The 13925-nt window shown below is 38.2% G+C and overlaps 1 protein-coding gene across 1 annotated transcript; it reads right to left on the reverse strand.

Annotated features, from left to right (window-relative positions):
* Nucleotides 1-8192: 8192 nt before the first annotated feature.
* On the reverse strand, nt 8193-13826 carry LOC103704501 (serine/threonine-protein kinase STY13). Its single transcript, XM_008787817.4, has 6 exons — nt 12696-13826; nt 10094-10215; nt 9600-9808; nt 9331-9505; nt 8960-9094; nt 8193-8769 (listed from the first exon to the last, which is right to left on the reverse strand). The coding sequence occupies exons 1-6, from the start codon at nt 13018-13020 to the stop codon at nt 8563-8565; spliced, it is 1173 nt and encodes a 390-aa protein (XP_008786039.2). The 5' UTR covers nt 13021-13826; the 3' UTR covers nt 8193-8562.
* Between the last annotated feature and the right edge of the window lie 99 nt (nt 13827-13925).

The following is a 13925-nucleotide window of genomic DNA, read 5'->3' on the forward strand; positions in this document are numbered from 1 at the left end:
TGGTCTAGGGCAAGGGGAATGTTTAGAGAACCTTCCTTTTGGCATTGGGAACTGGGAGCTTTCCAGGGTTTTGAGGGTATTAGCCTTTGAGTAACCCTGCAACCCTATGGCTGTTGATGTGATCAGATGGTCCTAGAATGTTGGGCTGCATGGGGTTGGCCTTAGCTGAATCAATGGGCTACATCTTGTGTCTCTTATAGGGCTTTGATAGCTTATGAATGTTTGGTGGTGTTTTGAGACAACACAGCTTTTAGCATTGTTTGGATCCAGGATTTTGCCTAAGCTTATGGCTTTTGAGGAAGCAACATGGTTTGCTCATGTTCTTCAAAGCCAAAATCCAAATGCATGCACTGCAACTGGTTTGAGATCTTGTTTGCAACCTTTGAGCCATAAGCTTTTACCCTACGCTCTCCGTGGTACAGCCTCATCCGATCAACTTCCAAGCTTTTACGAAATAGATCTCATCGCAGTTCTCCGGACCAGAGCCCTCGCTTGACCAACCCCGATAGACCGCATCCAATGTCGGAGACCGTGTCGGTCCCCGTGGCACGGTCTTAGATCGCGCAAATCTAAGTCGCTGCAATCGAGTGAGAGCAATAATCTATCTCACGAGAGAATAAAATATATCGGGTTGACGGCGAAACACTTCAGGGGGAGGCTCATGGAGCCCATGCTTCCATTACCGAACGGGGGAGCCCCCATCGACAGGCTCGCTATTCTAGTGAAGGCTCCACTTAGATGCGGGCCCCAGATATGCGAATCTAAGGTGATCGAGAATTGTCCCAAGGTGCGATCGCTCGATGACTTGGCTCCAAATTAAGTGGACAAAACCATGGTGACCGTCTTTCAAGTCCGAGTCTTCCAATGCTTCCATGGATGGATATCGAGCTCAATTGATTTCCCATCAACAAATCCTGTTAAGACTGCAATACACCATGACCAAATTTGCAAGAGTGGGGCTTTTTGGAATGTATTGTTAGCCATTGACCTTGTGTTTTGGTGAGTCTCTGGAATCATTTGAGCCGATTGTAGAAAAAACTTTGCAAGGGCACACAAAGTTGTAGAGAGTGCTGGGCCCAACACCACTATGTTTGAAGATGACCCTCCTACCAACACCTTTTTTTTTGCCATCTGAGGTCCATTTTGATGATTCACCCCACCCATGGGCTTGAATGGGATCTATAGGGGACAGCATGGATCCAGATTCAATGAAGACATGATGATTGCATTACTCCAACACCTAAGGAGCATGACCTGGATACTATCTACTTATGGACCCATGTAGGTCGCCGCATTCTCGACCATTCGATCGATCGGAAGAAAGACATCGAAGCCATATCGCTACGAACGTAGTGTTAAATAATCCATAGGATCATCTGCTAAGGCTAATGATGCAAATAATAGTCTAGGGTCAAGACCTCAAAGCCAAGTAGTATATTAAACAAGACTAAATTTAACTGTTTGCTGAATATGATAATCCAAGCAATGGTTTTAACCACATCATCACATGCGTCACCGGATAGTTCTTATTAAAAACAGAGCAGCACTTTGGTCCCTTGCCATATCCACAATAAAGTTGCAGCATGTAACTTTTATCCGTATCTCTGATGAGGCCTATATATAAGGCAAATGGCTTGCCTCAGAAATAGCAAGTCAGCCTCATTTGATGGCCATGCCTGAAACTCCCTCCAAAGCCTCTATTTCATTTGATGGGTAAAAAACTTAGTAGATGGGGCAATATGTGCCAATTTTGAATGATAGAAACTCCCCTGCCTAATGGAACTCTCTTCTGTTCCACTAGATCAAGAGTGCCAATTTTTCTTTATGTGACAGAAGTGTCTCCAATGTTTGCACATTTTGGGAGGGTTGTACAAAGAACAGAGCTAAATATGAGTCATTTCATAGAATTTGTGGGCGCATATCCAGCTGCTTCTGTGACAGCCTTGAATAATAACATGTCTTGTCACCAGGAGAGAGGTGATGCACATAGTGACATGATGCTACTATTTTGGTCGCACCTTAACCTTATCAGAAAGCTGCTATAAGTGCAATAATGTTTTATAACATTATTTCCAAAATGCTGCTGCTGCATAAACAACATTATTATAGGTTAAAAGGTGTCAACAGACCAAAGTTGATAGAGCCACTTGCATGGATGGAAGAGACATGGATTCCATCTCACCCTCACCTACCATCCTACTTCTCATCAAAAGAATTAAACTGTTCTAAAAGAAAAAAACATTACCATAGGTTGGTTTCCAGGTGTACAATCCAATACACTCCCACCTCAAATTGTCTGTATTTTTTCCAATCTGCACCCGGCCCCAGATTTCTTTAGAGCTTAGGACCAAAGAGCATGACATTTAGATTGGAGAGAGAGGAGGGCAGTCAAAGATCTATGGTCCGTGCTTTGGGCAGAGTATTTCTCGCACTCTCTCTTTTACTTTTTTCAGCTTTAAGACCTTCTTAGCAATCATATTTAGCTCTGGTCTTTAACGGTTTTTACCAAGTTTTGGCCTTGTGTTCTCCAGCTTGGCTTTTTCTCCATGTCATTTTCTGGGAGCTCTTCGTATTGAAAGGATTATTTCATGATATATGAACTCCAAACAAAGCCCTTTTGGTACCTCCTAAGTGGCCATGTCTGCAGATACTTTCCAGGTATTTAATAACAGGAAGATGAATTTGTTTTTTTCTTCTCTCTCTCTCTCTCTTTCTCACACGCGCGCACACTCTCTCTCTCTTTTAGTCTTGTCTTCACAGCAAGAAAGGCAGATAAAACTCTCATTGGACCACTTGAATTGAAGAAAAGATGGGCCCTGTTTTGTCGATCAATTTCTTGATCAGAAGGCTACGAGCGAGATAAGATTTTGAGAACAGTTCCATTGTACCATCAGATGGCTGTTACGTAGTTGTCGAAGTTATTGGATCTTATGCTCGAAAGCATAGCCAATTATGAGTTCGGCAGTATCTTAGACAAAAAGACCTGATATAAGTTTGTGATATCTAGCATTCATTTTGGAGTGTCAAGTCTAATATTGGCCTTCAGTCCATCAATATTTACTTGTAGCAATTTATCTTTATAGTTGGTAATGGCATTTGTGGCTGTGACTGATACTATTCATTCTTGTGAATGTGCATGCTAGGTTAGACTCTCTGCAAGGCAGAGGAGGGAGAAAGAAAAAAAAAAATCCTTGTTTCTCTCCATCATAAGCACAACAAAGCAATATTAGTTCATGGCAGAGCATGATTTATTTATTCTTACAACATGTACGTCAACTCAAGCTTCATGGTGATAAAATCCAGCAGAAACCTTTCTTCCGTTCTAGCTGAGCAACCACCACCTCCTTTTCACCTCCAAAATAAGGTGTCGAAGATGATGTCGTTGCATGCCACACTCTGCCCACAAAGAAGAAGAGAGGGCCAAATTTGTGAGTGGTGTTTCCCCACCCTCTCAGATGAGCTCCTGGTACATGAATCAATCTATATCAAATTACGAAAACTGTGAGCATGATGAAACCATATTTCTCATGTTTTAATCTTTGTTGTATTAGACCAAGGTTAATCATATATAGCATATAATCGATAGCCATCTGTTCTTATTAGATGCACTTCCCTCATGCCCAGCATCACGCCTCCTTATAGCAAGCTGTTGGTTTTCTCGAGGAACATGTTTTCTGAAATAAAAACACCGCAAGATGGAATGGATAAGAAACTTATTTTAAAAAGCATGAGAACTGTAGGTAGTTGGGACAGTTCACAAAACTCCAAGAACGCACACAATTGGATCAGAACAGTTCACAAATCTCTGAGAGGCACCCCAAGAATTTTTGCATCACAGCCGGATCGGTAGACAGTCATCCCAGCATTATTCTGGTGGTAATATTACAGGCATTGGCCTCGTTTAACTATACACAGGCCAGCATCCATCAACTGAGATACAGCCAGCTTTTTGGGTTGCAGTGAAGTTTAGTTACTGCCAAGGTCAGTGAGTTCTTTTGGGGGTCTGAGTCAAGGGACCTATATAAAATTGACCTTTTTTATGCTGTTGACTTCACATTGTTGCTCATATGAAGGCTGTTCTCTTATATTTATTGAATCATGACTTCAAAGAATCAAGACTTGTCAAATGGGTGGACATGTCACATAAAATAAGGGCCCTCGATTTATGGGCGAACTTAGGAATGGAAATCTATAGGCGTTTGGCATGAATTTTTGAATGAAATAGTTGAGAGAAACAGTGATTCAATGAGATTTCTTTGCTGAAGAACAAACCATGATATCCAAAACAAGTCCTGAATGGCCGGGAACAGACAAGAGTGGGCATATATATGCTTTAGTGGACAGCAGGAAGCTTTGCACCATTCCATTATTTAAGACACAGGCAAGTCCCTGTTTTTTGGTGAGAACTGAGTGAACCTGACTCCATGTAGTAAGATATTTGTTTGATGCTGAAGTATTCCTTCCAAAGAATCTCAGAAGATTCAAGTACGTAAGAATCAATTCCGAGTCCAGTTAGGATGCCTGTATTTCTTTGGGAGTTAATTCTCTCATGATGGATCTACATCCCAGAAACAGCTTCCTGTTCTTGATCAATCTCCATAGTAACTTTATGAATGAAAAATGAAATAACTGAAAATATCCTGGAAAGAAAGTAGCTGGTAAAATTATTAGGTAAGCCTGGAATTTAAATATAGTAAACACTTATGTTGTCGCGTTAAAATTAATAGTAAAAATAAAGAGTAAAGCAACAAAAAATTTAATTTTTTTTTTCTTACTTAGTTTTTTTTTATCACCAATGTGATTCTCACTTTATGTGTCATCGAGAACCAAACTCGGCAAGAAAACCAGCCTGGGATAGCACTACAACTATAGCAACCTAGGACATCACCCAAGAAAGCTATCGGATGGTGTTACTTAAGTTGTTTGATAGGCCATGGGAATCCTAGATCATTAACCTTGTAATACCAAAACTACTCATGATAAATTCCATATATTTCATAACTATTAAACAGAATTCTCAAATAAATCATAAAAAAATGCATATGAATATAATTTAAATTATCTAACCTGCCATTCTAAACTAATTCAACAAAATCAAAAATTAATCAAAATCTATCGAAGTAACTCCGGGTGATTGTCGGACTTTCCTAACTACAAGATTTTTTTTTAATAGGATTGTCATCCTTCTAGAAGAACATTTTTTTTGCCTGGAGACCAGCAATTTTTGAAATAATTTTTTTGCTAGATTGAGGAGCAATTTTATCCTCAAATTTCAACCCGGCATCACTGGCCCTGGAGTAATCTTGGAAACCAATCTTCAAGAACAGATTTAACATCACTAGGTTAGATGGTGAGAGAGGAGTGATTTCGAATCACCGCCTCATAGAATCACTAGGCTACAACCAATTACAGTGATCTTGTCACCTCCACCCACATCGACATTAATCTTGGGGTCATAACTCCATACCAAAAACCATCTAAGTGTCAACTCAAAATTAGAGAGAGGGACTAGAACTTGATGATGGGAAATGTCAAATTGGCAATGGACTCGGAAGTGTTAAAAATTGAGGTTTGGTGGAACATAGGAGGAACATTTTAGTGAAATGATAATAAAAATCATATATAACTTTTTGTTACGAGTCAGAATCCCCACTACTTTGAGAATAGATAAATGAAAAAAAAAAATATCTAGTGTCCAAGCACCATATATCCCACATTATATGAGCAGCTGGTGGTGAGAGACCGACCAATTCTAAACTAGATATGATTTGAACGCTATTAGCTTAGTTTAGCATAATTCAGATCTCTAAGAAGTAGAAAGGAAGTCCTTGGGAGCATATTTTTTGCATGCCATGTGTTATAAATCTCACATGATGTGCATGGAAAAAACAGTGGAAACATCTTGTTAGATGGAAAAAAATAGCAATGTTTAATGAACCCAGACAGGGACCTGGAAGTCATATCAGCTGAAGTTAATATTTTTGAACTTGATTTGCAATTTGACTTGATGATACGACTTATGATCCTTCCATCTTTTAGGAACAGTAGTTTCTGAGATCAAAACTAAGGATAAAAAACCATGTTAGTGAGAGACTAAAGAATGCTTGCATCCAAACAGTATATATACGTATGTTGTGCCATTAATTATAAGAACAGAATGGTTGCTTCCTCCAAATTTTCGAAAGATTAACATTGTGAAGTAACATATTGGTCCATCTTATAGGACAGCAATTGAAATATATGTAGCATGCTTTATCTATACACCTGTAGATCCCTGTCACCTTTGGGTTCTATTAGGTGTGTTTTCCTTAAAACAGTGTAGGTCCACATTAACATGTCAATGGGAGAAGAGTACAATCTAAATCACATCAAGTGTGAGAAGATCTAGCACTTCTTGTACGTCAGAATAATTTTCATCAAAATAGGACAGAAGCTAAATATATAGGCCATGGCACATGGAATAGTTTTTATTGTAACGACCTAGGACCTCATTCAAAATGACTAGCTGGAAGGTATTATTTAGATTTCTTAATCTTATATAAGTACCCAAGATCTACCCAGCAAATAACCGGTGTGGGACTAAATACATGTCCTAACATCCTCGTCCGGTTAAAAGTTCAAATCCATTCAAATCTAATCATAAGCACTACGATCGGTCCATGGACAATCCGAATGGATCCGTGTTGCAGTGTCCTCTAGTCCGCATAGGTTATGGATCGGGTCCGCTCTGATACCATTTGTAACAACTCAAGACCTCACCCAAAATGGCTAGCCGGAAGGAATTATTGGGATTCTTTGATTCTATATAAGTACCCAAAATCTATCCAGCAAACAAACGGTGTGAGACTAAACATATGCATGCACGAGTCCTTATTACAGTGATCATATTACGTTACTTGGAAATAAAGAGCAAACAAGAAACTTTTTGAACTCCTGCAAGAAAAAAGAATACTGAACATGTAAATTTATCTGACATTGTGCTATAACAGACAAGCTGAACTCTCTCTGGAGCTTCGGTGCCTTGGGGCAGTGGAGATGGCTTAGAAGGACGGTCCCCATAGAAGCCTATGAGCTTAAATTGTTGGAAAATTAGATGCACTGATGTTGTGACAAGAAACATGGCACTGCGCGCGGAGAATGCTTGCCACATAATTGACACATCACCTCCCTCTTATCCTCGTCACCTGGGAGAGAGACCAAGAACCAAGTGGAGCAGAATTAATGCCTCATGCCATCTTGGCTGTACAAGACTTTTTTTTTTTTGTTTTTCTCCTCTATGATTCGTTAGATGGTAAGTGGAAGAAATGATGGATTGTGTTAATGGAACAATTCCTCTTATGTTAGGCTGAAGTAGTATTACACCATAAATCAAACTTCACCTTTGAATAGATATCTGTATGATGGTTTCTGAATTTGCCCGCTTACATCAAAGTTAAAATATTATGATGGATTATCTATAGAGTGCAAATGTTGCATTTCTACAGGGGTTTCAAGCCATTGTTTGACTATCATTTTATATTTAGCTCTGGCATTAGTAGCATCATATATATTAGTCCCTTCCACACATAAAAATATACAAGTTAGGCCTGTTTTTGTTTAGCTGCCGGCTTCAGATGTCAGCAGTAACTAAATATAAAATGGCAGTCAATCCAGGGTCAGACATCAATTTTTCATTTATTCTTCTATATCGATAATTATAACAGTTTCTGAAACCTTCCAGTTTTTTTTTATAAAAGTTGCATTTTACATACACAGTGGGTACTTAGATAATAGTCATCATTTCCTGAATAGAGCGTTGAGCAACAGAAATATCATTTGATCTCTTTGCACCATGTAATCAGCTTTACTTTTATCGAAATTTATTTTTTTTAAGAAAAAAACTTACACAGGTGATTAGCCATTTTGTTGCACCTATAATTCTGATCTTAAATGAAAAGTTTCATGAAAGAATTTTCTAGACCTAAAAACTGTAACCTGTTTGATAAATGTTTACACAGTAATTGCACTAATTTCATCACTGATCCAATAGGTATCAAAATCTTCCAGCTAATTTTTATAAAAAAAGAGAGAGGAAAAATGAAAAAAGGATTCTCGTAACCATAATTTGAGTTGCTGAAAACTATCAGGCAACAGTAGGACTTGTACACTTTCCTCCTAGGTTCCTTTGACATAAAAGCTGCATTACTCTAGGATCACACAAGCTCCCTATAATTTTGGTATCGTATGTATACTGATGATGAATGGCATTACAAGTAGGGTTTAAATCATACCACTATGACATGCCAATTGCTTGTCAAGGACATGATGAACTTTACAAACTACAATGAAAACAAAACCATGTTTATTATAAATAACAGTGTTAACCTTATTAAAGTTACAAATAACTTCAAAATCCATGGACGGCTGCAGCGACAATCGTTGCAATAAACAATTTTCTGCCACCTGACTCAAAAGGAAGCTTTTCAGATCATGAACTTTATGCCAGCAACTTGAAGGCATCACATCTGAAGCTCCTCAGATCCTACACGAACAAAGAAGGCAGTTGACAAAAGAAAAAGGACATCATGGGCCACGAGATCGAATGAAGCAGAAGCATCCACGAGCCTGGTCTTCGGGTATCATTCCACCTCCTTTGCTTGTGTCCACTGCCTCCAAAAGCCTCACAACTTCATCCATGTCAGGTCGCTTATCTGGATTAGCATCGCAGCATTTTCGCATAATATTTGCCAAAGCACTTGGGCAACATCGAGGAATCTCTGGTCGTAAATTCTGGCATATAATCAGAGAAAATTACAATGTTTAATGCTTCGTCTAAACTAAGTTGTGCTTCAAAAGTAAATTAATGAACAAGTTCATACTAGTCCTTAATATGCCAATTTATTAAGATATTGTTTAGAAAACAAGTGAAAATGACAGCTTCGATTTGGCGTATGTCCGCTAGAAAGAACAAGGAATAAACCTGCCAAACAACAGCAGAGGAGACTTCAGCAAAGCTGAGGTTAGGGTAAGGCATGTCACAGCAGTAGATTTCCCATAAACATATGCCAAAGCTGTAGACGTCACATTTTCTGTTGTAAGGCTTCCCATCAAGGACCTGGACATGAAATTTTGTAAGAATTCCTTGAATATCACAAACAAAAACTGATTTTTGTACTCCTGCAAAATGGTCTTGTTATCTGTCCTAAAATGATTCTTGTTAACATTATATATATTTATTCAGATACTGCATAACAATTTATCAAATATTCAGCTAGCCTGGTAAAAACCAAATAATTATTATAGTTCACAAATTTCATGCTACAAGAATAGTAAGATATCGGCAATACACACCTCTGGAGCCATGTACCCTAGGGTTCCCGTTTCACCGGTCATATCCCTGGGATTCTGAGCCTCAACACGAGCAACACCAAAATCAGCGATTTTAAGATTTCGATGGGCATCCAATAACATATTTTCAGTTTTGACATCACGATGCACGATCTTTCTCGAGTGTAGATAGCTCAGTCTGAAAAATAACAAATGCTGCTTTAAAATGCACGTTTTGAGTATTCAACATTTTTATTACAAAAAAAAAAAAAATCATTATCAGTGCCATTTACCCTCTTGATAGATCCAACGCAAGCTGAATCACAATCTTATAGGCGAGTTTTTTTCGCCTATTTTTAATTAGATATTGCTTCAGCGTTCCCCCAGGAAGATACTCCACAACTACACAACATGCTCGAGCTGGAATGGTAGTCTGAACACTGTTCGTGGAATTTTTTGGTGGAATCTTAAGGTCTGCTGTTCCCATTGATGCTCCTATAAACTAAATGAGATTTGCAAGGATAGGAATGGAATGTCCATTAGTTCCCACATAAAGAGCAGAAAACAGCATGAAGCTCCTATACGAGTATTGATCCAAATAGACAATGAAACACCCTGAGGTTACATGCTTACAGTTCATATATAATGCAATTTAAAGCCGGAAAAGATTTAATAAACAATTAAATCTACAGTTCAGTAGTTTTGGAATTCAAGACCACGATATTGGTAAGGACATACATCACACATAATGACTACTACTTAAAACATACCCTGTCCAGATGTTTACCTTTGTAACATTTGGATGCTCAAGCTTATGCCAAACAGCAACTTCCTGTCGAAATGATGCCCTAAGAGCTGCAGTTTCAGCATTTGTGGCAACACCATCTTCTCCCCAGTCCAACAACTTCACTATAATATGAAAATTGATTATTTTGTAATGTTACATTTAAAATAATATAACAAGACTGTTTTATCAGTAAATAATCATTTGTAGCAGTGCTGAAACAAGTATGAACTGTTTGAAGATATTATCTTGTTTCACATAGACCAGTTTCTAGTAAACTTTTTACTTTTCTTCAACATTTTTAGAGGTTTTTATTGCACAAATGTCCGTGAGGACTGCAAGCAGGTTAGAGATAAGGCTCGACCTTAAAATATCAAATTCCTTAAAAAATGGGTCTAGATCAGGCCTGTCAACTGATATGCAATAAAATAACACGTAACAAAATGGAAGCAATATGAAGAATGCATTGAACAAGTTAGATTTATTAACAACCACATCTTAGTTTTATAAAACAGATGATCATATACCTGAGATTTATTAGAACAAACACATTAGGATTATGATAACAACACAAAGAAACATACTGATTTTTCATCAATAGCCATATTTGCATACAGTAACTTAAGTTTTGATGTAAACTGGGAAAATCATGCATGCATTATCTTGAGATGGGTCACATCTGTTTTGAATCTGGTCTCATATAACACAAACCAAGTCAAATTCTAAACACTTCAAAATTCATCATCTAATATTGGATCAGATTCAGGTAATTCGCTTGCAGCCCTATCTCCATGTTGAAGGAATCTAGGGTTGTTAGAATAAAGATCTGCTGAGCCTAATAATGTCTGAATTTCAGCAGAAATGGAAAAAAAAGATCAGTCGATTGGAAAGTTCAAGTGCACGAAGTTCCCTGCATGAAGAAATAACAACAGAATATTGAAAATTCTTCTTTAGGTAAAGGTTGCCAAATAAAGCCTCATAGTATCTGTAATTAACATTATTGCCAGATATGGAAAATGTGTTTCCTAGTAAAAGAAATATTTTTATGGATGATAAGACACAGGCATTTTGCTAAAGAGAATCGTCGATGACAGTCAATATTCTAGGTGGGACATACATGCTTACATACATAGACATCACTGCAGAACAAAGCTAGAAGCTAGTACAAGAAGCAAAAGATCTCCCAAATCCTTCTTGTAGAAATAACATAAACTTAAATAAAGTTCTAGATCAGATGTCTTTCTTTTAAGATCTTTGCGAGCAACTTACCAGTTAGAACCACCTAATTGTTTTGTTGACAAATACTATTATCTGTTTAACAAGATCTGTATGAAATATTTTTATGCTCTAAATCACTGAAGAAATAGACAGTAGGATCGTAACCATTTCAAGGTCTCCAGAAAACGTAAAAGACAGCAGGATCAAAAAAATTTAGCATGCCTGTTATAGCAGGAAAAGGTCATGTCTAGACAAAAACTGTGAGAGACTTTTAAATAACATTTCACAAATATTATTGTTCATTGTCAGTATGCAAAGCATACCTCCTATTCATTTCCCTCAACAACAGCATCATATCCTTTCCTTAAACAAAAATCTTAAGATTTAAAAAAAGAATGGTCCAAATCAATGTGATTATGTTTGGCATATTGATAAGCTTTCAGTAGGCAATATTGGATATGCGAAAATGAAAAAGCATGACAAATAAGATGTTTAAAAGGTGACACTGTGAGAGACATCGAAATGATAGTAATAGTCTTCATGTTCATGACTTTACCTCCCCATAACCCCCCACCTCCCATAAAAAAAGAAAAAAGAAAAGAAAAAAAAACAGAATCAATAGTTGTGTGAGTCATAAGCTTGGTTCACTTTGCTTGTTGAACAATGACCAAGTCATATAAAGCCCACGAATAAGGATAGGGATGGTTGGGGATTAGTATATACATGTTGAATGGACGGATGCCTGTCATGACCATGAAACGCATGAAATAAGGTATCCCAGAGAATAAAAAAACTCTAATTGATGCTGGATAGAAACAAGAAATGAAAGAATAAGGTGAAATGGCTTAAGGATATGATGGTTCTATCCTACAAGGACACTTCCGATGCAATGAAGTCTATAAGGATAGCTCACAAAAAAGTTACCAACAGTCATTACATGCTAGCAAGAAGAGTAAATGGGGAAATAAAAGTAGATATAGGAATAAAGAATTGCTAGAAGCTGGTGATTCTAGGAGAATTATACTACAACGTAATCAACTATGACCCAGTTTGGTATAAATTAGTAATTAACACACCAACTCCACACAAACATACAGCTTAAATATAGAAATATCAATTTATTTCTCGGTTTAACAAACATAATTAACCAACAATTCAATATAAACATACAGTTTAAAAGAGAACAATATCGATTGATTCTCTACGGAAACATCTTCATCGATTAGGGGATTAATATGAACCCATAAGAAAAAAGAACCACGCAGTTTTTCTGAGTGCAAAAGAGTTGTCCATAGTGAAATCAAAGTTAACACCAAATGCACCACCAACACCAACAGAACACCAAACCTTCCCAAATTTTAACGCCACAAAAGAAAGGAGAAAGTACCTGCAACATCCCGGCAATCATAATTGCCTCGATACACAGTACCATAAGTGCCTTGTGCTACAACATAACGTATTTCCAACTGGGAGAGGTCAATCTCCCAGTCTTCTTTGGATCTCTGAGCACCATCCTTGTCCTTGCTCCATGCCTTAGTCAGATGATTCTCCAGCTGAATATCCAAGCTCTTTAGATCAATCTTGTCGGCCCTAAAGAACATATCTTTACTGCTAAAGCTCCCAAACCCCTTAAATTTCGATCTAAATCCCTTCTCCTTCACTTCAGCAGCAGTTTCCACAACTCCATCTTTCTCTTTACTCCGTAAATCCATACTGCCAAAGCGACCCAACACAATCCAAAACAAAGGTCCGGCAAAAGGAAAATTTAAGCAAGCACTAAAATTTTCTTGTTCCCTTCAGTCGGGACACCAAGCACCAACTACCAACAGCAAATTGGACGAAACCCTAGAAAGCTCCCTCTTTTACCGTGCTAGTCCCTAATTAAAGACTCTCCAGATAGAATGCACCTAATCAAACGATATATCATATGACATATAAAAACAAGGGAAAAAAAATGTACAGCCAGCTACTCCAAAAAAGAAAAAAAAAATCAAATTTTGCACCAAAATAACGAGAACTAAAGCCGATCTCCACCGCCAATCAATGCCAAGCGACGAGATTCAAAAATGACTACGATTCAAAGCCCCAATTTAACCACAATAAGACTTGAAAATATATATAAAAATAAAAACAACCAATCCAAAGAGCCCAATTCCCACGCAGGCACGGCAACAAAACCAGCAAACAGAAAACAAAGAGAAGAACCAAAAAAGCGATCAAAATCCACCAAAAAAGACGCTGCTTTCGTTGACCGCAGCACCGCAATCCTTGCTCAAACGTACGCTCAGCTATAGCTTTCAAACCAATTAAAGTATTGCGGAAAAGAAACAGGCATAACGTCGCCCTGGGCGTCGCCAAACTCGCGAAAGAGGGAGAGACAGAGAGACTAGAGCCCTAGAAGAGTGGTTTTAAAACCACTGCGAAGCCCCTCCGCAAGAGAGAAAAATCTAAGCAGCGGAAGCGCAGAAACGAAGTAGGCAGCGCGCGCGCGAGAGAGAGAGAGAGAGCCGCCCGGGTTCGTCCCCCGTTTCGCTGACTTTATTGGAATTTGGGGACCTTTTTTGGTAAAAATACGAAGTTGGGGGCTTTTCGGTGAATCTTGGCGGCTGGAGCCTGG

This window comes from Phoenix dactylifera, unplaced genomic scaffold (assembly GCF_009389715.1).
Source record: "Phoenix dactylifera cultivar Barhee BC4 unplaced genomic scaffold, palm_55x_up_171113_PBpolish2nd_filt_p 000007F, whole genome shotgun sequence".
Taxonomy (NCBI): Eukaryota; Viridiplantae; Streptophyta; class Magnoliopsida; order Arecales; family Arecaceae; genus Phoenix; species Phoenix dactylifera.

Coding starts and splice junctions, on each gene's coding strand:
- LOC103704501 (XM_008787817.4), bottom strand. CDS start 13,020: ATGGATTTACGGAGTAAAGAGAAAGATGGAGTTGTGGAAACTGCTGCT. Junction 9,095..9,330: donor TAGGGTACATGGCTCCAGAG/GTGTGTATTGCC, acceptor TTTCATGTCCAG/GTCCTTGATGGGAAGCCTTA. Junction 8,770..8,959: donor CCTCTGCTGTTGTTTGGCAG/GTTTATTCCTTG, acceptor ATTATATGCCAG/AATTTACGACCAGAGATTCC.